Raw genomic sequence first — 25,228 nt, 5'->3', positions numbered from 1 at the left:
CAACCTGTGACACAGATGTGATTACTACCTTCATCTTCTAGACGAAGAGAATGAGGTTCTCAGGGGTTGGGCAAGTTTTGGAGGTCACACGGCAAACACCTGACACCTGGGGCTCAAAAGCCAGGTCTGCCCAACTCCCAGACCACACTGACCCCGCACCCTGAGGCCTCCCAGGTCAACAGAGGTCGGCAGGAGCAATTTTGGGGGAAGATAACAGAGAAATCTTGGTGTGTTCTTTGCCACCCACAGATTGTCTGATGATTTGAAAGCAAGTTTACAGGTTCATATTATTAAGATGTAATTGGGATTTAAAATCCTACCGATTGCTAAGAGTTAGAAGCAGCTGAAAAGAATTAAGCAATATAAAAAGGCAATTATAAGTTTTACAGAATGTCTAGAAAATAAATCAATAAAACACTAGTTATTTAAAAAACAACAAACAACAGGTATCAAAACTAATCAAGAAAAAGAAAGCATAAACAAACATAATTAGAAATGCAAAAGGGGAACCACCCCGGGCAGAAAGGAAGTGGAATTCGTGACAAAAGAGGACTATATTTTACTTTATGCAAAGACGTGTGAAAATAGGACCAAAGAGGTGATTTTCTAGAAAACTCTAAATTACCGAAATGGTTCCCAGAAACAGAGAGAGGAAACCACAGGCACAGAACAACACCGAGGCAGATTAGTAACAACAATAAATTATGAAAAATGCTCAGTGTCACCCCTAGAGCTCAGCATAGGCAGTTCTTAGGTGAATTATTCAAACCTTCAGGAACAGATAATTATTCAAAATTTTCCAAGGAACAGAGAAAAGAAGGAACACTTCTTACTTTTATGAAGACAGAAAACCCACCGTATGCCTTTGAGATGTTGCTCATGTGCACACACAGACCCAGAGACCAATTTCACCTATAAACGCAGAAGTCTGGGGAAATACGCCCCTCGGAGCTTCAACCTACCGGTCTGTCCCATGGAGCAACAGATCCTAAGGCGAGTGGAAACGAGCTCCACGTGGGTCTGGCTGGGGCTGGGGTGGGCTTTCTCCTCCCCTCTGCAGCCGCCTGTTCCAGGCTGTGCAGCTGCAAGAGGGAGCCGTCTGGATCCCCGAATTACCACGTGGAAGGGAGCTGCCCCCCAAGCTGCCCAAGCCCCGGGGCTCTGCCCGGGCAGGAGGCGCCGTCTGGCTCAGCAGAGGAGACCATGGCGGTTGCCCCCACGGACGCCGCCCCGACTCACTCCGCTGTGCCCCTCACCGGACAGCCCTCCGGCCGCGGGAGAGCCACATCCCAGGCCCTTCACCTTTCCCCTCTGCCCCAGCTGCCGGGCTCTTCACCATCTCGGTTGCACGGAAGCCCTTACAGATTGTCAATGGCCACGTTAACATGTTCCCAACACGGAATGTCCTATATGCTGCAGCTGTGAGCTGCCCGATGAAGAGGACGGTGGAAATGAGTTTTCTCTGTGGTACGGACATCAGATGATTTTAAACACATCGAAAGACAGCACTGCTATTTTAACAGCTGCAGTAGGTTGCCAGATTACGTTAAATTTACAGTCAGCTAAAATTCCCAGTCACGCGCTGTGACTTCTCCCGTGGGTGACAAGGGTTTCTACAAGCATCCCCGGGTATGGCCGGGCAGACGACGCGCACGGCTTGGGGTCTTGCTGTCACACAGAGCGAGGGCGCCCAGGCTGGTCGGCTCTGAGCGCACGATCCTCGGCCTCTAGCGCAGGCCGTTCTGTTGCGCTCCGTGACAGGGCCCCCACGCGTCCCAGGAAGGACTCACATGAGGCCATGCTTATCGGCTTCTCCTTCCCCACCCATCGTCACTGAACCACGGGGGACTCGGTTTGCTGTCCTGCTCGGCAGGGGCCGTACCTGTGCCGGTGCGCTCCTCCCCACCGCCAGCCGACCCTCGCTCAGTCCCGCTTTCCCTGCCCACGTTGGGACGTCACCTGTCACCTCACCTGTCACCTCGGAAGCCCTAGATGAGGGTGAGGGGCGAAGGCTGCCTTGTGCTGGGCCTGCGAGGGCGGGGGGACTGACAGAGATGAGGTAGGGACCTTCCTGTCACCAGATATTCCAGGGAAACGCATTCTAGCTTCACGACGTTCTTGGCAAAGAGGGTCTGTCCCAGCTTTCCGCGCTACTGAGGCCCCGTGGACTTCCCTTGGCCCAGCACACACGGTCCTAGAGTCCTTTCCCACAACCGTCAGCGAGCGACTGCTGAACTAAAATTCTGTGTGGGGTGGTCATCCCTGCTCAACTGTCCGCAGGGGCCATTCCAGTGCCCCTCCTGCCACGCCCTCTGTGAGTTCGCACTCAGCAGCTGCCACGGAGGCCGGGACTAACCACACTCGGACCCAATGACTGCAGGAGCCAGGCCTTCTCCCGGCGCACGCATGTGAACTGGAGTATTTTCTGCGCCATTTCGTATGTTCACAAAACGGAAACTAAGCAGTCACCCACCCAAGCAAAGCACCCCCAGGGCAAGGCCCCACCACAGCGCCCCTGCCGGGGCCCCGGGCCCAGGTACCTGCAGGGAGATGCGGCCGATGCCGCTGAGCAGCTGCGGCTCCTGCTCCGGGCAGCACCGGATCACCGCGTGATAGGCCTCCACCGCCAGCACGTAGTCCTGCGGGGGAGACAAAGCGCTCTCAGTGTTACCCGGTTAGCGGGGCACAAGCACGCGGCACGTCTGTGCGGAGAGGACATGCCAAGCCCGCGCTGCAGGAATCGGGGCAGCGGCGCCTCCGACAGAACCATCCCGGGCTGCGCGCTGCGTGGGGCAGAGGGGGCCACGCTCGCCTGGCTCCGTGGGTCACGGGGCGCTGGTCGTCTGAGTTGGGCCTGAGGGTCTGTTTCCCGCTTCCACCTTCCAAGCAGCGATTCATACTTTACTTGCACTGTGTCTCTAACCTGTTTCCTGACAGGTGATTAAATGAACTGGTGAGGTCCGTCTTGTCTCCGTCCTCCAACCACAGAAGCCGAAAGTTCCAAGTGTCTGTTAGGTAGAACACTGTCTGTGCTACGAACTGAGCTCAAACCTTTCGCTGTGACCAACCCACAGACACTGCGGAGAGGCCGTCCCTGCGCGGCAGAGCGCTGTGCCGCTGCTCTCTGCGGTGTGGCACGTCCCTCTGCCTGAGCGACAGCTGCACGGGGACCTCTTAAAAGGCTCTGCCAGCTGCCCTGCTTGGCATCCGCACTCTGCGAGGGCCCGCCCCAGCCCGAGGCCCCTCCTCGGGGAGGGCAAGGCCCGGTGGCCACCGTCGTGCGGTCCACCTGTTGCTGCAGGTGCGTGGCTGATGCCCGTCGGACGAAGGCTCCTGACAGCAGGTAACAAAGGGAGACCAGTCACCTTTCCCAGGTGTGAGGAAGTCGGTCTCAGAGAGAGGTCCTGCCAAAGGCGGGGGACACAGTGGTCGGCCCGTCTCAAGCACCTACCGAACCGGTGTTCTCTGCAGCATGGCAGTGACCACCATGACACGCACTGAGCAGGCCCACTGAGGCAGGCACTGGGCTCAGTACTTCCCAGGCCATCGTGCGGGTGACAGCACAGTCAGCAATAAATAGGGCCCCCAGTGGGGTTTTCTTCTGTCTTACTCCGAGTGAAACCCCAGAAGGTACCTTTACTTTTTATTCTTCCACATTTCCAATTTCCTCCAAACTGGGACTGGAGTTACCAGTTTGCTAATTGGGATGTTATAAAGAAAGAGGACAAAACTCCAGTCGGGCAGAAACAAAACGTAAAGACTCTCTCCCTTCTAGTACCTTCCAGCACAGCTCGTTAAAACTAATTTCATTCAAGGCCAGATGCTCTGGAACCAGACAGCACGTGCCTCGGTTTCCTTTCCCATGACTTCTTGCTGCCTGTCACTGCTGGCTGGCCGGGCCACCCTGCCTCTAGCTGTGCGAGCATGTGTGCGAGGGTGCACAGACCGGGCCACGGGGGAGCTGCGGCTGCAGCTGGGCCTCCCGCCCGGGGCTGGGTCCTGCTCTGGGAAGTGTGGGGAGAGCAGCCCGGCTTCCAGACGGGGGTGGCATCACCACACTGGGCCTGCCCACTCTCATCCAGCACACACCCCCTACTTAGTGTCCAGTGAACCACAGGCAACTTTTGGCTTTCTTGTTATTAGTCCTGAAGCGTCACTGGGTCATGCCTGTGCCTCACTCCCGCCCTAACGATACTCCTGGCCCCAGAGAGCCGGGTGGCAGCGTGGAGGGGCTGAGGCGCCCACTCCTAGCGGGCAAGGCCGAGGGTAGCGTCACCACCTTAACAACTCTGTCGGTGCCCGGGGCCAGGGGTCAAGGTTTCTGAAGATGATCTGATACAGCAAAGGAGAGATTTTAAAAAGACCAAACAAGGATCCTTGATGGGAAAAGTTATTTTAAAACACTGTTCCCCCAGGAGCACATTTCTGAGCAGACGCACGGGCTCGGCACCCACGAGAAGGCTGCACTCTGGGCTGATGGGCGCCACCCCCGCAAGTCGTCCGGCAGGGCCAGGCAGGACGTCTGTCCAGGAGCCGGCTGCAGCCGGGGGAATGAATTCTGGCACATTTCAAGGAGCCTATCATCAAATAAACCAGATCAGAGTTTAAGATTGTGTCAGAGAGCATCTTTAAGTTGATTATTATTTAATGAAATTGTTTATTCACTGAAGATGGAGGAAATACAGCCCCTTTAAGGGAAAATGGCTGAAAGCAGCTCTTCAGAGACAGCTTAATCTACTCTCCAGATTATACGTATTTGACTTTGAAAAGGACACGAATGACTTGCTTCCAGGGACAAACCTACTTTAGCTCAATCGTCACCCTTTTCTTCCAGCAGCCACGCTTGTTCAGTGGCTGTGAAACTAGATTTACAACCATTCTGCAACTGGACAGGCCTGCTGCAGTGCAATTTAAGCAAGAAAAAAGGAGGTTCATGCAGTTGCACCCTCCTTTCAGTGAGGTGAGAAGCCACAGCAGGGGGTGATGCCCATGCAGAGTGGGGACCCCGGGAGGGAAGTGCCCCTTGGGGGGCGCCTGAGGCGAGAGGCATGTGCACCTGGGTGGTCTGCCAGTGTGGGCACCTTAAGGCACCTGGAGGCCTAAGGAGAGGAAGCAACACTTAAAAAGTGGGAAAGGTGAAATTTTTAAAGCATTGTAATACACTCGACCATGCCTTACAGTATATTATGCAGATATTCAGGGCTGAACATATGAATAAATTTCTCATCATTAAAAAGTTAAATTAATATTGATTTCACTGTAATAATAATGTTATTCAAAATAATTAAATGGCTGATTAAATAACTCATTGGTAGTCCATAATTTAATTAACACGACACCCCATATAGTGAGACCACACACTCCTGCAATATCAGGCATGGTCACTAGATGGCACCAGAATGCATGTGCTTCAATCAGCCTTAATTGCAACATTTTTTCACTCTTTTTAAACTCATGAAAATGAAAGATTAAGCTAAACTTTCACATTAAATTACATCCATTGTAAAAGTATTTTTGAAACACAATAATATGTTCAGTACTGAGTCCCCACAATACAGGTAGAAGACTTACACTTGGTGCCTGCTGTTGTTATTACTACAATAAAGAAAAGTGTTTTTATTCCATAATTTTCTATTAATGTGTCTTAAAAAAGCAAATAAAAACCTGTGAGCGGAACAGGTAACTTTCCTCCCTGAGGAGTTTCAGCCCCATGATTAATGAGACATCAGTCCTGTGAATTTACAATTTGTTCTTCGTTTCTTTGCATAAGAATGTTCTGGCAAACCAGTGGCTTTCAGGTGGGCCACTGTGGATTGCTCAGGCCACTAGGTGGGGGTGTCAGGGTTGGCACAGCAGCACTGGGAGGATGGCCTGTGCTGGAGGCAGAGGGGACGGGGCCGGTGCTCCGGGGCTGTGGTTACTGCCAAAGCCTCCCTGTCCCCAGTCCGGGGAGCGCCTGGGTCAGGGGCGTGTGGGGGCCGCCCTCACTCTTCTCGGAGGGGAAAGCCCTGCAGAACCCAGGGAGGCGGTGGCACGGGCGGTGGGGGGGCATGGAACGAAGTGAGGACAGTGACCACAGTGACGCTGCAGGCAACTGGCCTCGGAAGGGATGTCTCAGACATGGCAACAAAGGGACGAACCTGTTCTGGGCAAAGACATGGAACTTACAAACTGTAATTTCCGTACCCAGCATGTGGCAGGAGACAGGAAAGCCATGTGGACGTGAGAGCCGGGAGGCATTTCACAGCCTCGGTTCTAGGCCCTCATTCTAAAGGAGGCGGCCAAGGCTTGCAGATGTGGGAGGTTGTGTGTCAAGGTCACTTGCTACCGAGGACGAGGACGGACAGCCAGCATCGCACACCGCCAGAGGCGCGGAGGCTGGGCCCTGGGACTGCTCTGGAGCCGAGGCTGCGCCCCTTCCTGACTGGCCCCAGGCTGCTGGCGGCTGTGACTCCACACCCACACCCAGCCTGCGGGGCGGAGCCCAGGGACATGGCCATCTCCAGGGCTGCCACTTCAGGGCTGAGCACAGAGCCCTGGGAGCACACATCTCCACTCGGCGCACGGCTGCTCTGCGGTGCCGGAACCAAGCTCAGCAATGACCTTGGGCAGCCTGAACGCCGGGCGGGTGTGGGAGGAATTATGATCTGTCTCAGAATAGCCCAGAAGATGTTGAGAGCGCTGCTCTGGGGCATCTGCTGCTAATTGATTCCAGACAGCAGCTCTCGGTGCCCGCAGCAGCTGCAGCGCCACGCTCGGCGGCAGGGAGCCGGTGCCCAGGGCGGGAGGTGAGCCAGGCGCGGGCGCGTCTCAAACAAAGAGGAGCCGGAAACGCTGCAGCAGGCTGGGGAGGGCTGGGCGGAGAACAGACTGGAAAACACTTGACTGACAGCCTCAGTGCGGCGCCTTGATTTTTAAGCTGTTTCCTCAGGGGGCTGAAAGCTCTGGGGCGAAGTCCTAAGAAGTAGGTCTTGTGGGAGAGCCTGTCTTCAGATGCTGTAAGCATCAATCACAAAGTCAAATTGAGATAAAAAGGAAAACACCCTCCACAAAGGCAGGGAGAACAAAGGACACCTTTTCGGGATGGAATTCAGAGAAAAACGGGGGCAAGTGATGATTTTAATTAAACGATTCAGACCCGTTTTAAACAACTAGGTTGATAATGTAAATTCCACATTCTGTTGAAATTTCTTTCAGGAGAAATGGAAGTAAATCTGGCTCCGGGGGGTGTTACTGAACCCCCTGCCACACAGTCCCTGCGCACTAAACCCTCCTGCCTCCCGGCCAGCCGCACCAGGGCACCCCTCCGCACCGGCGTACCTTCATCAGCAGCAGACAGTTGGCCATGGAGTACGTCACCCGGCCCAGCCGCGACCTCCACAGCTGGACGGACGCTGCAAAGCAAGGGCAGCCTGTGAGTGAGCTGTGAGTCCTCCCGTTGCCGCCCGGGTGTCAGCCTGGGATGCTCAGTGCTGCGTGTCACCACCCGGGTGTCAGCCTGGGATGCTCAGTGCTGCAAGCCGCTCCGTGACAGAAACCGCACGCACACGGGGACCACCGGTGCGGGCTCTGGGAAGAGACCGTCTGCATAAACGGTGCAGCAACAAAAGCCAGGAGGGCGACAGCTCGGCTTCAGCCCAAAGACCAAATAATCCAACCTGAGCCATGTTTCCACGAAACCCCAAGAAAAACAGCAAATGACATCCATGACCACCCCCTGCCCGCAGCTGTGACTCGTCTGGGAAGGCCCAGAGTGGCCGCAGGGCCTCCCCAAGCTGACCCGCAGGAGGCCGCTGCCCGGTGGGCTGCGCCCGTGTCCAGCCACAAGCCTCCCCGGCCCGGCTGCAGGGCAGGGGGAGAAGCTGCCAGTTGGCCGAGGAGCGCCCCACCCGGGTGTGAGACCCAAGCGGGGGCTCTGCTCCAGGTACCTGTGACCTTGGGCAAGGGACCAACCTTCTCAAGGCCTTGGCTCCTTAATCTTTCGGAAGGAACCAATTCCTGTCCTATCTCATTCACGGGGCTTTGCGAGGATTAGCCACGATGGTAAAAAGTGCTACTAAAAGGGTAGCAGGGTCAAAGCCGCCCTTCCTGGCTGTCTGCACGGTGGTGGCATGCTGCCCCGCACCTTCCACGGGGCCTCATGCTGCCCTGTCCGCGTGGCATCTGCTGCCACGGGTAGCAGCCGACCGTGGCCTGAGCCCGGCCTGGCCTCGTTCTCTCCTGCGCATCCGGTAGTTACCAGCTGTCTTTGTGGACTCTGGGGTGCAAAGGTCCCCTAGGAGCTGCCGTGGGTGACAGGAGGGCTGAGCAATGGCTCTTCTGTTCATGCCTGGGATGACCAGGGAGGTCTGGCAGGGGACTGAGCTGCTTTTAAACCCATTTCTGCCCACGCTGACTCGCCTGCCTCCTGAAGCTCACCTTCCGCTGCCGCACCAAACGTCAATTTTGAGGTGACAGTCACCTAGAAATTATGTGTATTCTTGGAGGGCTTAGGAGCATACAAAAAACTTAATTGCTACAATTAAAAACTTAACTCGCTTTGCCTTTCAGCAATTAAAAGTACATTAGCTGCTCGTATTCCCTTATAACATTATTTTTGTGAAAAGAAATTTTGAACAATATTTTCTTAATGAATGTAAAATTTGTATTGTTTCAACAAATTGCAGATTTATTTTGATGATCTCTGCCGATTCCTTTCCAGCCCTGAATCTTCCCCTATTCTCCTCGTAAATCTGATGATCTGTGTGACTTTTTGTTAGATTTCTAGGAATTGCTCTATGATGTCTAATAACTGTGTCCTCATTCCGGTCACAACAGCCACCCCATGAGAATAAAGTGGCCCAGGTGCCACCAATGCTGGGAATGGGACATCCCCGTGCACGGCGACTTCTCTCCTCCAGACCGTGGTGATTCACTTGCACTCAGATTCCACGATAGCCAGCACACACCTGCACACACACACACCCCACACCACACACACCCCACACCACAGACACCCAAACCTGGCAGTCATGTGGGTTTCTTAAATAAAGGACACACTATTTAAGCATAAACGGGGCCCAGGTCAGTGGGCCCAGCAGGGCAGCACCTCCCCTGCCCATGTGCACCCCTCTCCTCTCTCCGACAGGAGTGCTGGACCTGATTCCTGGCCTGGACCCGGTTCCTGGCCTGGCCCGCTCACTGGTGCCCACCCGGGTTCTCTCCTCTTCCACTTCTGGCTTTTGTCCCCTCAGAGCTGGCTGCAGAGGGAACCCCCAGCTTGCCAGCGAGGTCCCACCAGCCTGAAGTTCCTGAGAAGCCCCCCTCGTGTGAGGCCCGCGGAGACGCAGGCTGTGTCCCTGGACTCGGGAGGTCAGGTGGAGGAGGGGGGCGCTGCGGAGGGGAGGCGGCCGGGCAGCCAGGCCCGGGGAGGTGCCGCCCCAGGAACCAGGGAGCGAGGACAAGGGGTGGGGCCGTTCTGGGGAAACATGAGTAGTTCACCCTTGCTAGTGCACTGCACACACCTGCACTGCACACACTGTACACTCCACACACCTGCACTGCACACACTGTATACTCCACACACCTGCACTGCACACACCTGCACCGCACACACTGTACACTCCACACACCTGCACCACACACACTGTACACTCCACACACCTGGACCGCACACACTGTACACTCCACACACCTGCACCACACACACTGTACACTCCACACACTGTACACTGCACACACCTGCACTGCACACACTGTACACTCCACACACCTGCACTCTGCACACCTGCACTGCACACACTGTACACTCCACACACTATACACTCCACACACCTGCACTGCACACACTGTACACTGCACACACCTGCACTGCACACACTGTACACTGCACACACCTGCACTGCACACTATACACTCCACACACCTGCACTGCACACTGTACACTCCACACACCTGCACTGCACACACTGTACACTCCACACACTGTACACTGCACACACCTGCACTCCACACACTGTACACTCCACACACTATACACTCCACACACCTGCACTGCACACACTGTACACTGCACACACCTGCACTCCACAAACTGTACACTCTACACACCTGCACCACACACACTGCACACACCTGCACTCCATACACTGTACACTCCACACACCTGCACTCCATACACTGTACACTCCACACACCTGCACTCCATACACTGTACACTCCACACACCTGCACTCCATACACTGTACACTCCACATACCTTCACTGCACAAACCTGCACTGTACCTGCACACCCTGTGTACTGCACACACTCACTACACACTCCACATACCTGCACTGCACACACCTTTACTCCACACTGTACACTGCACACACCTGCACCGCACACACTGTACACTCCACACACCTGCACCACACACACTGTACACTCCACACACCTGGACCGCACACACTGTACACTCCACACACCTGCACCGCACACACTGTACACTCCACACACCTGCACCGTACACACTGTACACTCCACACACTGTACACTCCACACACCTGCACTCCGCACACCTGCACTGCACACACTGTACACTACACACACTATACACTCCACACACCTGCACCACACACACTGTACACTCCACACACCTGCACTGCACACACTGTACACTCCACACACCTGCACTGCACACACTGTACACTCCACACACTGTACACTGCACACACTGTACACTCCACACACCTGCACTCCGCACACCTGCACTGCACACACTGTACACTCCACACACTGTACACTCCACACACCTGCACTGCACACCCTGTACACTGCACACACCTGCACTGCACACACTGTACACTGCACACACCTGCACTGCACACACTGTACACTGCACACACCTGCACTGCACACACTGTACACTCCACACACCTGCACTCCACACACCTGCACTCCACACACTGTACACTCCACACACTGTACACTCCACACACTATACACTCCACACACCTGCACTGCACACACTGTACACTGCACACACCTGCACTCCACAAACTGTACACTCTACACACCTGCACTCCATACACTGTACACTCCACACACCTGCACTCCATACACTGTACACTCCACTGCACAAACCTGCACTGTACCTGCACACTGTATACTGCACACACTCACTACACACTCCACATACCTGCACTGCACACACCTTTACTCCACACTGTACACTGCACACACCTATACTCCACACAGCTGCACTGCACGCATCATACACTCCACACACGGCAATTAGAACATTCTTCTCATAGTGCAAATCTGCTTGTGTCGGCCTCCCAAGCCCCTGGGTGAAACAGCCGGGCATCCTCAGCCTGACCTCCCAGCCTCTGCACACAGCACCCACCTTCCTCTCCAGCTCCTCCTGCAGCAGCCCCTCGAGCCTCTGTCCCCAGGCTCCACACACCGTGCAGGGAGGCCTCCCCAGTGTGGAATGTCGCCTGGGGTGTGTGCGATTATGCAGTGAAGGTGCATCTTCTTCCCCGAGAGCGGGCTCAGGTCTAACTGTGTACATCGGACTCAACAGCACCAACCACTGTGCTTGGCTTACCCAGGAAAGAGTGTGTGCGTGTGCGTGCATGCATGCATGTGTGCATGCATGTGTTGAGAGGAAGAACGGAGCCTGCGGGCACTGTCTGACGGCCGCCTGCTTGGCTGCGTGTGGCCCACTCACCTTGTCTGTTCTCTGGGGTCATGTTGCTCACGCTGCCGTCCTCAGCCAAGCCATGCTCCAAATTGGTCAGGATCTGCAATCATTTCAAATGAGAATGACAAAACCGTGGAAATGCGACTTGCTCCTAGCCGTTGTCATAACGTATTCTTGGCACAGCGAATTTCTATGCATGAAAACAGTCTGTCAAGGGATGTTCCCACAGGCACATTTCACACATTGCTGATCAGTGTCATGAGGGGTGGATGGGGACTCTGCCCCCAGGTGATGGTGGAATTGGGGTTCGTGACGCTCATAAACGTCTCAGACAGTATATATAGGACATGTTTGTTTCTATATAGAAAAGCATCAAGCATGTTACACGTGAGAATGATTAACTTTTGTGAAAATATCAGTCTTATTTCTCCAGGACAAAGCAAGGTGCTGTGGCATTTCCTTTTTTTTTTTTTTTGAGACAGGGTCTCACTTTGTCACCCAGGCTAGAGTGCCATGGTGTCATTGCATCTCACAGCGACCTCAAACTCCTGGGCTCAAGGGATCCTCCTGCCTCAGCCTCCCCAGTGGCTGGGACTACAGCACACCAAACCACCACGCCCAGCTTATTTTTCTGTTTTTGGTAGAGACGGGGTCTCGAGCTTGCCTGGGCTGGTCTTGAACTCCTGACCTCGAGCGATCCTCCCGCCTCGGCCTCCCAGAGTGCTGGGATTGCAGGCGTGAGCCACCACACCCGGCCCTGTTGGCCTTTTTAATGTACCAAATAAATTAGATGAAACTGTCACTTCCATGGTTTTTACTGTTTGGTTAGGAACTTTTGGTTGCTTCTTCTGTGTTTTGGTTTTCTCTGAAATAAAAGCTTCTGTAATTTGGGTAGAAAATTCACTTTTTCTGAGGGCAGGGTGAGGGAAAAGAAGTCCTAAGTGTGAAGACTGTTTGTCAGGGAGAAAAGTACAGAAATGTTACGTGAAAGGAGGTGACACTGCAGCCACGAGCCTTTGGGAAAAGGTCTTGCACTTAGCGGGTCAATCACCACGTCCCCAAACGACCCACGACCGCTCCGGGAGGCCAGGGCACGGCCTGGTGGGGAAGCCACTGCGGATGCCCGGCTGGTCTGCGAGGTGAGGGGCCCAGGGGCAGCGGCTGTCTCCTCACCGGCGAGGGCCCTGAATTTGCTGTGAACAGAAAGGGTTTTTCCCTCTTAACGGTTATCTTGTGTCACCTTAATGCTTCAGAGGACACACCTGCGGTTCAAACTTGTGACCTTGGAAAGAATCTAGTGGGTTTAAACCAGGTCAAATGACAGTTTTCAGCAACTCTGTCTTCTGAAGAATAATCATAAACACAGAAACTGTCAGGAAAGAAAGTCTTGGTGTTACCATGGAACTAAGTCCCCGCGGGCCAGGGGTGCACGGGGAAGAGGCGAGGGGGAAAACCGTGCTCCGGGGCCCCAGGAGCCCCCGCAAACTCCAGCGGGCCCAGGTTCCACTGGCCAGGCTTAGTGCCTGACAGACCAGAGCCAACATGACGGGCGGGAAGGGTTTCCCTGGGCTTGAGACAATCCGCATTGCTCAGGCGGAGTGTAGATGGCCGGGGGTGGGGTCTGGGCCTGCCCCTCTCCCCTCGACACTGCAGGTCAGCCCCACACGCTGAGGCCGGGGGAGGGGGTGGGGGGGCGGGCGGGAACGCTGTGGATGTGCCTGGCTGGGAGGGAAGACCCCTGCCGTGGGCGTGGTGGTCTCAGCCTGGACTGCACTGACAGGCTGAAGCCCCCGGCGGACAGGAGAAGTGGGGTCCCGGGGTCCCGCAGAGGGGCAGCAGGGAGGAGGGTCGGGAAAGAAGGAAGGCTTGCTCAGCCCGGTGGGGCCGGGCCCTGGCAGAAGCAGGGGCTGCGCCTGCGGCCGAGGCACCAAAGCCACACAGACGAGGAGGGAGGCCTGCCTGTCTCTTGGGATGACCCACATGGCTGAGGAAGGCTCGCGGGTGAGAGACGGAGACCCTGAGCGGCCGCAGCCTTCGCTCCACACGGAAGGCTCTTGCCGGCTGGGGGCGAGGGGTGCGCCAGAAAGGTGAGTGTGGGGACCTGGGTCACCGCCGTGCTTCAGCCCGAGGGCGGGGACAGCTGGAGAAGGCACCCAGCGCAGATGGGCAGACACCGTAGCAACGACTTTCTGACCCTCCATGACTACTTTTAATTTTTAGGACGTATTATTCAATGATGCCAATTAATAGGTCCCAGTGTGACTCAGAAGGGCATCTTTGAATGGACTGAACGAAACAGCAGTGCCTAGTTAGTAGCTTGTCACTGTCTATCTAGAGACAGTTGTCTGGCTTTGTACAGTAACAGCACGTCGATTTACAAAAGGTTATTTCTGTAAAGAAAAGTGACAGACACTCTCAACTCAAAGCTCGAATTATTTAGGACATGCAGATATTGCAAGAAAAGGCTGAAAGTGTGTAGTCTGCAAATGTGGTGTGCTTGTCATTTCCTCCCTGGTTCCTTCTGCCCTGGACAAAGGGACCAGAGTCCAAGTCTAAATCAGACACCAGTTAGTCCTGCATTCCCCACGAGAATAAAGGCACGACGCACCGGCCCCACTCATCCTAGAAGACGCTCTGGAAAGGAGAAGCATGTTTTGAGCGTGGGTGGCAGGCCAGCGTCACACGGGACCTAGGTGCACAGATGGCTGCTATTTCTACTTTATTTGATATGAAGCCCCAAAGACCAAGTTGTTTCTTTCAGCTCCACCCAATTTAAATAAAAAGGACGTTACGACCCAGGTGAATGTGCCACCCAAGGTGCCGGGCTGTCTGGGCCGAGTAGGGCTGACTCGCGGCTGTGAAGACCTGCCTGCGCCTTTCACTAGCATGTCGGCTCCGTGGGCTCCCCCCCTCCCCAGGCCCCCGGCACCTGGCACCCCGACCGCCATGCTGCTTGCCGCTGGACAGACGCACACCCCCGAGGGCAGCGGTGACTGCAGGTGACCAGTGTGGGGTAAGGAGGGAGACACTGGGGTCCCTGTCTCTGCCCAGGACCCAGCAGCACAGCCGGCTGCCAGAGCGTGATGATGAAGGCCACGGGGCTCAGAGATGCGCACCGCAGGGGTGGGAATGGGTGGCTTCTACGTTCATTCTGCAATTTAAAAAAAACGGAAAAGATACAAAATCTGTGTTTTTAAGACAAAATCCCATCAACAGATTAATGGCTTTTAATGCTCTAGAGATGGCCTCAGCTAAGGTCTCACCGGCCTGTGGCGGAAGCTGCAGAGACAACCCGGTGCTGTGCTCAGGAAGGAGCCGTGCAGGCAGGCGCGGGGCACAGCGCCATCGGGTCCCTGCAGTCGGGTGTCCCAGGCTTCCGCTGTGATCACACAGACACCTGGCGGCAGCTTCCGTGTGCAGGGCACTGGTCCAAGTGCTGCACAAATGTCCTTTGATCTTGTAACAACCCTAGGAGTGGGTCCGGCTGTCGCACTGTCACACAGATGGGGAGACTGAGGCAGGGGGAGCCAGCACTCACACCAGGTGCATCTGTGCCCTCCCTGGCAGCTGCGACAGGGAGGACAGAGCTCTGGGTCCACGTGCAGGACTTGGGTGTGGACTACGCGGGGCAGGAAGGTGGCGAGGGAAGGGAGGACGCAGGAACAGAGCCCGCACTCCCGGCTGGAGCACAGTTCACCTGCCCAGGGGGATGGAGCCCTGCAGGGGACAGTGTGCTGGCTGGTTTCTAGGGTTACCAGCCTCGGTGGTGGGAAGCATGAGGAAACCATGGGCAGGAGCAGGAAGCGCAGAGCCAGGCCCGGTAACCCAGGCCTTCTGTCTCCCAGGGACGGCAAGCGGTTATCGTCTCGGGGAATCAGAAGCAGTAACCGTGACGGGACCCCACGCCGAGGGATGGCATCTCTGCACTACCAGTGAGTCCGAGTCTGCAGAAAGGGCCACGTGCTGCAGACGCCTTCCTGCGCGTCACCCGGGAGCTGTCCCTGACTGGCTCTAGATGGGTCGAGAGCTCTGCGTAGCTGTCTGGCCTTGACCATCGGTGTAGGCAGGGCTCAGCAAACGCCGTCAACTACTGGGCACTGTGTGCTCTACAGATGTGGGCGCATGACGGTTTCAAAGCACTAACAGTATTTGGTTTAATCACAGAAATAACCCTGAGGAGGAGGCACTGCCACACCCACCTGCAGAAGTACCTTCATGCTTTCTACGTGCCGAGCACAGTGGCACAGGACCAAGAACAGAGACGTCTGGCATCCCAGGATGCAGGTTCGAGGTCAGGCTGACCTTAAGCTAACTTCTCCAAATTTCTATTTCCTTAGTTTCCTATTTTCATATGCCCATATTACAAATTATGGAACTCCAGTGAGAATATACTTGAAGTGTTTCGTAAGCTTTAAAAGTGCTGAATGAAGATTAATTACAAATAAGAGGAGAAGCAACCAGAATTCTAAAAAATCCCACCGTCTCAGGCTTTCCCTGTGGTTTCTCTTCTACCCTCATCCTTGTAATAAACCATGAAAGGTTTAGATGTGTGTGATTTGGGAGCAATGAGATCAATGCTGCACTGACTGTCAAACAGTAAGTGGATCTTGGAGACTTCCAGGAGCGTCCCCTGCAGCTGTGGGCTGCCTCGGGGGAGGGGAGACCTGGGAGCTGCGCTGAGCTCTGGCTGGGAGGCAGGGGGCTGCGAGGCAGTCTCAGGGCCCCGACCAGAGCTGCTCTAGTTGAGGGGGCACCTTGCAGGGTCAAGCGGTGCTCAGGCCCTCAGGAAGGGACTGGGCTGGGGGCTGGCTCTTCTCCTGAAGGGTGATAAGGGGCCTGTGAGTCCAGAAGCGTGAGAGACCCCAGCTGACTGACCAAGGCGCGGTGGTTGGAAACACTCCCCACATTCTGGAACACTCCTCAAAGTGCAGAGCCTCATCCCCGTCCCCTTCGTGTGGGCTGCACTCAGTGACTCTTCTAACAAACTCCATCAGGCCCCCCTTGCTCCCTCCCTCCCTCTTTCAACTTCTCTGCAGGGAGCAGCAGCCACCGGGTGAGGACACCCAGGCAGCCCGAGGAAAGGCCCACCTGCCTGCATGCAGCAGAGCTCGACACGCGTGTGAGGGAGACCCTGGGGCCGATGCTCCAGCCCCAGCCGAGCCTTCGGATGATGTGGCCCTGCTGACATCCTGACTGCAGCCTCAAGAGATGCCCTGAGCCAGAACCACCTGGAAGCTGCTGCAGACTCAAGACCCACGGACGCAGTGAGACCACACGTCACCGCTGTTTTAAGCCACAGAATTTTGGAGTCATTTGTTATGCAGCAATAGGTAATTAACACGCAGGTAAATCAAAGCTACCCAGCACTTTTTATTTAAGGCTTCCCATGAGAAACAGTGTATTAAGGTCAATGTACTCAATCCCTTTGGAGGTTTAGTTTTCTTTAATTTGGAAATTCTGAAATGGGCTCCTCACTGGGTATGTTAGAATGAGCTCATCTCTGGAAGCAGCTGCAGTCATGAGAAGCTGCGTGGACTGGGGGTGGGGGGGGCGTGAGGAGGAGATGACAGCGGCGACACTGTCGGGCTGGAAGAGATGGGGCCGGACTCGGCAGTTCTGTGTGGCGCGGAGGGGCCGACCAGTGTGGAGGGGAGAGTGCCCTGGGCCGGCTCCGGGAGGGACGGGCTTTGCTGAACAACGCAGACAGCTGTCAACACCCGCCACAGCAGGGGAGGGAAGGTGCATTATTCAAAATAGAAAACCTGGTTGTGTTTTGCCCAAAGAGAAAATTATACGCCTTGAATGAATACCCCAGCTGCCTGACTCCATTTATAACCAATACTGCTTGATCTCAAACCCTATTTAAAAAAGCAATTTGTAACCTATTCATATTTAAAGAGACCCAAACCCATGTTCTCAATCATATGCAGTTGTTTGGGGAGGAGGTGAAGCAGGTGTTCTAGCAGGTACCTGACACCTTTGGTCTGGGGACTGCAGACTGAAGGAGGCTGTCCCCTTGGCGGCTGTCAGGGGTTGTGGGGTTGGGGTGAGACAGGTTTGGGGAACTGGTTTTATTCATGAGGCTTCCAGCATACAGACTGCTGAGAAGCCAGTGCTAATTCAAGAACCTGAAGACCCTCCTAACGGTTAGACGGTCCGACCCCGAGAGCCTCGGATTTCTCTGGAGTCCGAGGACCTTCCCGTCCCCCCCAAGCCTCCTGGGGGACCTTTCAGAAAAGACGCTTTCCAAAGTGAGAAGAGGTTTCTTGGAGCTGCTCCTGGGCACTTAAAGAGCTATCGAACACTCGCCACGTACCAGGCTGGTGCGGAGTCCCTTGCGTGTACCACTGACCCAAGCCTCTCCGCAGCGCAGGTGGTTGGTAACGTGCCGCGTTGGCAGACAGGAGGCGCGGCTGGCGCGGGCTGGGCAGCCGTCCCACAGCCAGCGGGTCAGGGTCAGACCCAAAAGGTTCCAGGCTGTCAGCCTGGCTCCAAAGCCACTCTCACAAACACTGCCTGGGGGGTGGGGGGGCAGTGTCCTTTGGGGCCTTCATGCCCTGAAAATACATTCTTTTTCCACTCAGATCACAGATTGAGAGAATAGATAGTGCCAAGAAAAATGAGGCAAAGAATGCAGAATGTAGGACCTTTTTCACCACATCAGAGGCCTGCTTTTCTCTGCGCCGTCATGATGCTCAGGGCTGGATCATCTGCTGGCTCCGTGGCCCTGTGGCTCACGACCGGGGCATCAGATTTAGTGTTGGGTTGGAGTGGCAGCGTGGCACTGTTGGGCGTTCCCAAGTCCACGTCCTTGGGTTTGCAATGCTGCACCCTAGAGGGCTCTGAAAGTGTGAATTCCCATCGTGAGCTGGGTCACGATATCAATCTTGCAAACCCCATGACAAGGGACGCCCACCCCGTTCGGCATCTCTGGCTCCCCAATTGTGAGCACAGCTGGGGTGCTAGGAGCACAGGCCCCCATAGCAAAGGGCAGGGACGTGGACTCCACTGAGGACACAGGGGTGATCCTCATTCAGTCTCTCCTGTCTTCTCTCTGCTCGCCAGTCGCCCCATCCCATCTGAGCAAGCCACTGTTCTCTGCCGCAGCAGCAGATGACCCAGGCAAACGAACCTCCGGGTCAGGCAAGGCTGCCGTCGCCGTGCCGACCACCCCACTGAGCAGCTGGCCCTGAGCACGCTGGAGGCCAACAATGGCTGTTCTCACTAGCATTTCTAACTTTGTTTATAAATAAAATAGCAGAACTGAAGATGTCCATCTGTCAGAAATCCTTTCTAGGAAAGATATAACCCTTACTAGGAAGAAGAACTAGTTCCCACTGCCACCTTTTTAGCAACCATCAGTAGAGACGCAAACCATGCTGACGTTGTTGAGTATCTGTCTTTGTCCGAGTGCACAAACACGTCCCTTCTCCTTGCCTCCTCCAGCTGGGGCCGAGTCTCTGAAGCGCTTCTTGGAACATGGGCCCCTCAGCCCGGCTGAGCTGGGGAGGTGGGGGCCGCAGGGTTGGAGGGAACAAGGGAGTTCGCTCGAGACTTTGCAGGCACGTCCACACCGGCCACACATTGTGTCTGGACTGTGTCTGTCTACGCAGACGGCTTCTAGAATTGTGTCTGCCTGGCTCTTCCCAAATGGTCTGCAAAGTTCTCTTGGACCTCAAGGTGGAGGGGCCCGCAGAGCAGGTGAGGGGGGCAGGTCGGGGACAGAGGCGTCTGCTGCTGCGGACAGTGTGGCCATTAACTCTTCCACGCCAGGGCTGCATGGAAAATTTATTTAAGTCATGGTATATTGTATTCTTCACTGATGTAATTATATTTACACCAAACATTTACTGATTCACTAAATGGCACAAAGACAATAGATAAAAGCAGTACTGTGGAGCACTTTGCAAAGATTGTAAGTGACGTCCTGCTAAAACCGGGCCCCATATGAACACGCACAACATCGTCCTAATGACGCCTAACACTCACACGCCGCGCACATGGACGGACGCCAGTCACTGCCGAGCCGCGTGGGGAAGCTGAACTCTGCCGCGGGGTCTGGTTCCCACCCTGCCCTGGTCGCCAGGAGCCCAGCACCGAGTTCACCCCAGCATCCTTCTACCTCACAGTGGCACTGCTGGCTTCGTTTTACTTTCTCTTTGCCCCATGGACCTCATTTAATTTTTTTCAATAGAAAAAAGTCTAATTATAAAATTAATACATGTGTTGTGTAAGACTTGAAGATAAAAAGGGAATTAAAATGGTCACATCGTCTACACCACTCACACATCGGTGTCTCTTTGCTCCAACATGTATTATTTCAGTGGGGTCATATCGTAACTGTGATTCTGTAGGCTGGCTGTGAAAATTAGTATCATGTCCCAGACACTTGCCCACACGACGGCCGTGGCGTGGCCATGCGGACACCCCACCACGCCCAGCAGTTCGCGTCATGACCAGCCTCCTCCTCTGCTACTTCAGCATCTTAAACCTATGCAACTCTGGCTTGTGACCCGCTCATGATGGAAGCGACAGGGGACAGCTCCGCTTGGCCTGTCCCCAAGAGCTGAACGCCATCTCCGTGCTGCAGGGAGGAGGCGCCACCGGGTGCAGGTGCTGCGCTGCCGTCGGCCCCACCCTGCACGGCCCTCTCTGCACCTCACTCTGCAGTCCCCAAGGTGCCTCCTTTCCAGGCAGGAAACCCACGCTGGGAACTGAACCCGAGAAGACCCGACTTCTGCTGGAGGGGCCGTTATCAGGCCGCAGGGCTCACGGCATCTGCACACACGGCAGCACACTCGTGTTCTGAGCGACCTGAATCCTCTGATTACTGCGGGATGAAAACCTGCCACTGCCCTTGTTTGGTTCTTGCTCTATCATTTACCCCCTTCCGAAGCATTTGATTCCACAGTCATTCTTGACCTCTAGCCTGGAAAAACTGCTTTGAAGAACAACAGCAGATGCCACACAAGCAATGAAAACAAATGGGACAGAGAGTTCTTGGGGAATATGGACCAAATAACTTACTTGCTTTCTTTCTAGAAACAACGGTCCCAGTTTTGCAGACTGTCCCTGAGTTAGGCATCTCAGATCACCACGGAGGCTCCTGGCCAGCCCGTGGCCACACGTGCAGCCCCAGTACTGGCCTCCTGCCTGTTCCAACCCCCCCAAAGATGCAAGAGGATGTGAGAGCTCAGCCTGGGTGTGGCCCAGCTCAGCAGCTGACGCTGGGAACAGCCAGGCAAACTGCACGGTGTGGCTTCCTAAGCAGCCCAAGCACGCAGGACGGGGAGTGTGACGCTGTCGTCTCTGGGCCGAGGCGTGAGGCAGGTGCAGAGGGCAGGGCAGGCTGGGGGGGGCACATGGAGCGAGGAGGCTTGATGGGAAACGGCACCGAGGGAAGGAAGATCTAACACTCTCCACTAATTTCTTCTCACTCTGTTGGACTCTCCGCACCCACTTAGAGAGTCCACAGTTCCCTGCACCTACGGGAGCCCAATTTTTGGCAAAGGCAAATGCAGTAGGGAGTTGCTAAAATTGCTGGCACTGTCAAATTGATAGATAAGACCAAACTTTAGAACTGCTGCCTTACAAGGCATCAGGGGAGAAACTGTATTTGGGGGAAAAGAAATACAGTATCTTGGAGGCCGAATTTCAAAGGGGCAATACTGCCTCTGCTGCCCACCTCACGGGGTTCCCGTGCAGGGTAAATGAAATAGGGCATGTGCAAGTGCTTTGAAAACTATGAAAAACAAGCAGTTATTAGGAGCCAGCTGCATATTATAATTTTTGCAAAAAATAAGGTCATATTTGTCAAATTCCCCCGTTCATTTCCCAGCCATTATGGAAGTTTCGTGGGGTCCCAGGATGGTGCTGGTGTCCGTACCCCAGCAAGGGAGCAAGGGGCCTTGGTCACCTGTGCGGACCCAACTGCAGAGCGGTGCTCAGGGAAGAGGTCTCTGAAGCCACATGGCTCGGCCTACGGCAGGCTCCACCCTCTCTGCTCATGCCTCAGTCTCCCCACCTGTAAATTGGGAAGAACCCCCTCCCCCCACCCCTTCATAGGGCTGTTATGAGAATTCAATTAGCAAGTATTTGAAAAATGCTTAGCAACAGTAGCTGACTCATGAGGACACACAGGTGTCAGTCCGGTGGAGTAAGTGCCAGTGCTGGAGCCGTGGCCTAGGCGGACCCACTCTCCGCCCCTCCCCCACTCTCTACTGCCTCCCCCCCCCCCCCAGAGCTGGTGCTGAGTGGTTCCTCTGATGGTTACACTGTATCATGCATTTAAGGAGCTCCATACTGTAAACAGGAAATACTTTAGGACCAGGAAAACTGATTTGCAAAACTATTTCAGCTGACTTATCTTTTCCACCTTCAAATCACCCTATGGCACAGAGTTTTCTCTTAAATACTATAAAAATTTCCCACAATGTGATACCGAGGTTAATGAAAAAATCAACTGTATACAATTTAGAAAGTCACTGATTTAGAATTTCTCAATATCAATTTATGTGCTTCCTATTTTTGAAAATAAATAATTTAACTGTTTTAAGATTTAAGAAAGTGGTACAATGTAAAAAAAAGTTGGTAACACAATTTCCCATCAATTGATCAAAGCATAAGTAACTTAGAAAACTTAGAAAATTTATAAAAGTCAACTTTTCATCTTTTAAGTTATGGCATTAAAAAAACTGAGGCAGATAGAAAGCCCAAGGGTAGCAGGTGCCCAGAGATGCCTGTGTCTGCCCTAGGGAGGGCTGCCTTCCGCACAGGTGAGCAAGGCCACTTGCTCCCTTGCTGGGGTACGGACACCAGCACCATCCTGGGACCCCACGAAACTTGCACAATAGCTGGGAAATGAACGGGGGAATTTGACAAATATGACCTTATTTTTTGCAAAAATTATAATATGCTGCTGGCTCCTAATAACTGCTTGTTTTTCATAGTTTTCAAAGCACTTGCACATGCCCTATTTCATTCACCCTGCATGGGAACCCCGTGAGGTGGGCAACAAGGCTGTATTATCCTAACCTGAGACAAAGAATCAAGAGGGCAGTGAAGCCCACAGCCTGTAAACAGCAATGAATCTAAACCCGTTTCTTCCTATGTCACTTAACGTCGTAATTTGATCTTCTGCTGATGCCACAGTTTGGTGCCTTCCACGTAATTGTCACTTCACAACCAAGAACAATTAGGAAGGCATTCTGAACTGCACATGCCTTTGGATCAGTATTACGAGTGACTGTGGCCAACGCACAGTGCCACCTGCTTTGACTCTGCGGAATTAGACCACCATCTCTTTCCTATTGCTCCAGTGCCTCTGTCTGGCACGGAGCAGGTGCTTACAGGCACTTCCGGGACACATGAGGGGTCCGGCACACTCAAGCACTCAGCAGGCTACCTGGGCACGTGTTCACATGTGTGATTCTCACACATGGAAAGCGTTTCTGCCTTTCATCTACTGATAATACTGAGGAATAAGGATTTCAGGGCTCAAGCTGTGTCAAAAACCATTCACCACCCCTAAAAAAGCTTTCAGCACGAGCAAGGAATACACAAGGAATACATGGTTGCAGGAGTTGGGTCACCTCGCCTTCCAAGGGAAGAGGTGGCGACAGTGTCACTTGTTGGGTGGGATGTGTAGGGACCCTGCAGTGCACGCTCGTGGGGAGGGGACTGAGGTATATGCTCTGGGCGGGGGTGGGGGTGTGAAACGCCGCCCTCACCTTGCTGCAGACGGTCTTCACCCGGTGCAGTCTGTCCAGCGACTCCTGCGGATTCCCCAGGTACTGCTGAAGTTCTGCGTGTAAGATGCGCATCGAGAAGGGGACCATAGAGCCTAGGAGCAAAACCAAAGTTGAGGCAGTTTGTTTGCTGTGACTGCGAACACGTTCACACCTGGCACACCTGACGGAGGCATCCTCAGAGGTCCCAGTGGAAATGACGACAGGATCCCTCTATATCTTGGTGAGATATTCAATGGTGTCAGCTATAACATAAACGCTGCATTTCTCTATAAAGCGCTGTGTATGTCTAGAAAATTATCCAAGGAGACAGGTGGATGTGACCACTATTTCCATAGCTGCACTGTAAACATGCAGAAACTATCACAAAATGAATAACACAGTAGAGCCAGCCCCTCCTCCAATAAGACAAGAGAGAGTATGCTCAGGTAACCCATAGTATTTCCTAAGCACAGCAAGCTCAGGTAGAAGGCTGCTTAGGTTGGGCTCCCCAGAGACCCTGAAGGGAGAACGTGTGAGCAAGCGACGGTTCCGGAAGTGCTTCTGGAGAAACCAGCAGGGAAGCAGAGCAGGGGTGCATCTCAGGCTGCATCCTGCAGAGGGCGGATGGGCCCCCTGTTCTCAGCGGGGCCCCTGGAGCCCAGATTCTGTCTCTGGGACATCCCGGCGGGAGGCGAGGGAGCTGGACGTGCGAAGTCCCTCCCCGGGGCTACCCTGGCTCTGTGAGCGTGTGGGGCAGAGGGAGGAGAACGCACAACAGGGTCCAAATGTGGCTGCCTCACCTCCCAGGCGAGGGAGCTTCCTCGTGGAATAGGATCGGAATCTGATCTGTATTATACATACTAAGTGCACACAAACCATCGCACAGCCTGTGCTGAACATGAATGAGATAACTATGGAAATGCCAGCAGAGGGCAATCACACGGATTCCGCAAAGGGCTTTTCACAGTAGTCCTGAGCTGTTAATGCTCAGATCCAGAACAGAGTTTGGAAGATGCTGAGAAAACAAGCAGTGTGGCTTCTGCAGGAGCCTCAGCCTCTGGCCTCCATCCGTCCGGCTGTTTGTCAACCAGCACTGAGGGTGCACCGTGAACCACACTGAGGGCAGCTTTATGTTTATGGTCTTTAATAAGAAGGTCCAGAAAGGATAGTAAAAAATAAGTAACACGATGGAAAATAGTTTCATTGTGAATGTAAGTCTGGAGAAAAGAAAGATAATTGTTGAATTTTAAAATGTTTAAGTTGACTTTTTTGATGACATTACATAATTTCTGTCTGAAGAGGATAAATGACTGAGTTGAATTTATGGCATGAGCCGTTTCAGTTTCCCAGAAAGGAAAGTTTCTTGGCCACCAGTGTGACTAAACGTGGGACTGGCCCTACGTGGCAAGTCCTGCGTATATCGTGCCATTTCCCCCCTCTGCACCAAGTAGAGAACAGGCAATGATCGCTCCCACACAGTTAGAATTTACCTCTAGGGAGAGAGTATACCAAGAACCCTTCGAGTTCTACAAGCCACGCACAGAACAAGACTCCACTGGAAGTTCTTGAACCCAGTTTATAAATCAGCTGTATACATGAAAGGTGGCAGGAGTTATCCGCACTTTACCATGACAACTGCCCACGAACCTGGGCAAGTTTCTGCATTTAAAAGGACATGTGAAAATACTTTGAACTAAATTAAAATAAAAGTACAACTTATCGAAATTTGTAGGATGCAGCAAGAGCAGCGCCCAGAGGGAATTTTTTAGCATTAAATGCATATATTAGGAAAAAAAGATCTAAAATCAATAATCTAAGTCTTCACCTCAGGAA

The 25,228-nt window shown here is 53.9% G+C and overlaps 1 protein-coding gene across 1 annotated transcript in view; it reads right to left on the bottom strand.

Moving 5' to 3' along the window:
- TRAPPC12 (trafficking protein particle complex subunit 12) overlaps positions 1–25,228 on the bottom strand; it is a 74,681-nt gene that overhangs the window by 3,768 nt on the left and 45,685 nt on the right. The window contains exons 6-9 of the mRNA XM_045548971.1: positions 23,396–23,508; positions 11,694–11,766; positions 7,321–7,394; positions 2,541–2,639 (exon numbers count right to left, since the gene is read on the bottom strand). Of these exons, the coding sequence (XP_045404927.1) occupies positions 2,541–2,639; positions 7,321–7,394; positions 11,694–11,766; positions 23,396–23,508 (359 nt within the window). The remainder of the gene's footprint in view (positions 1–2,540; positions 2,640–7,320; positions 7,395–11,693; positions 11,767–23,395; positions 23,509–25,228) is intronic.

Source organism: Lemur catta, chromosome 4, assembly GCF_020740605.2.
Source record: "Lemur catta isolate mLemCat1 chromosome 4, mLemCat1.pri, whole genome shotgun sequence".
In the NCBI taxonomy this organism is placed as follows: Eukaryota; Metazoa; Chordata; class Mammalia; order Primates; family Lemuridae; genus Lemur; species Lemur catta.
Note: the sequence above shows the minus strand (reverse complement) of the source record. Positions and strands in the feature narration are given on the sequence as shown.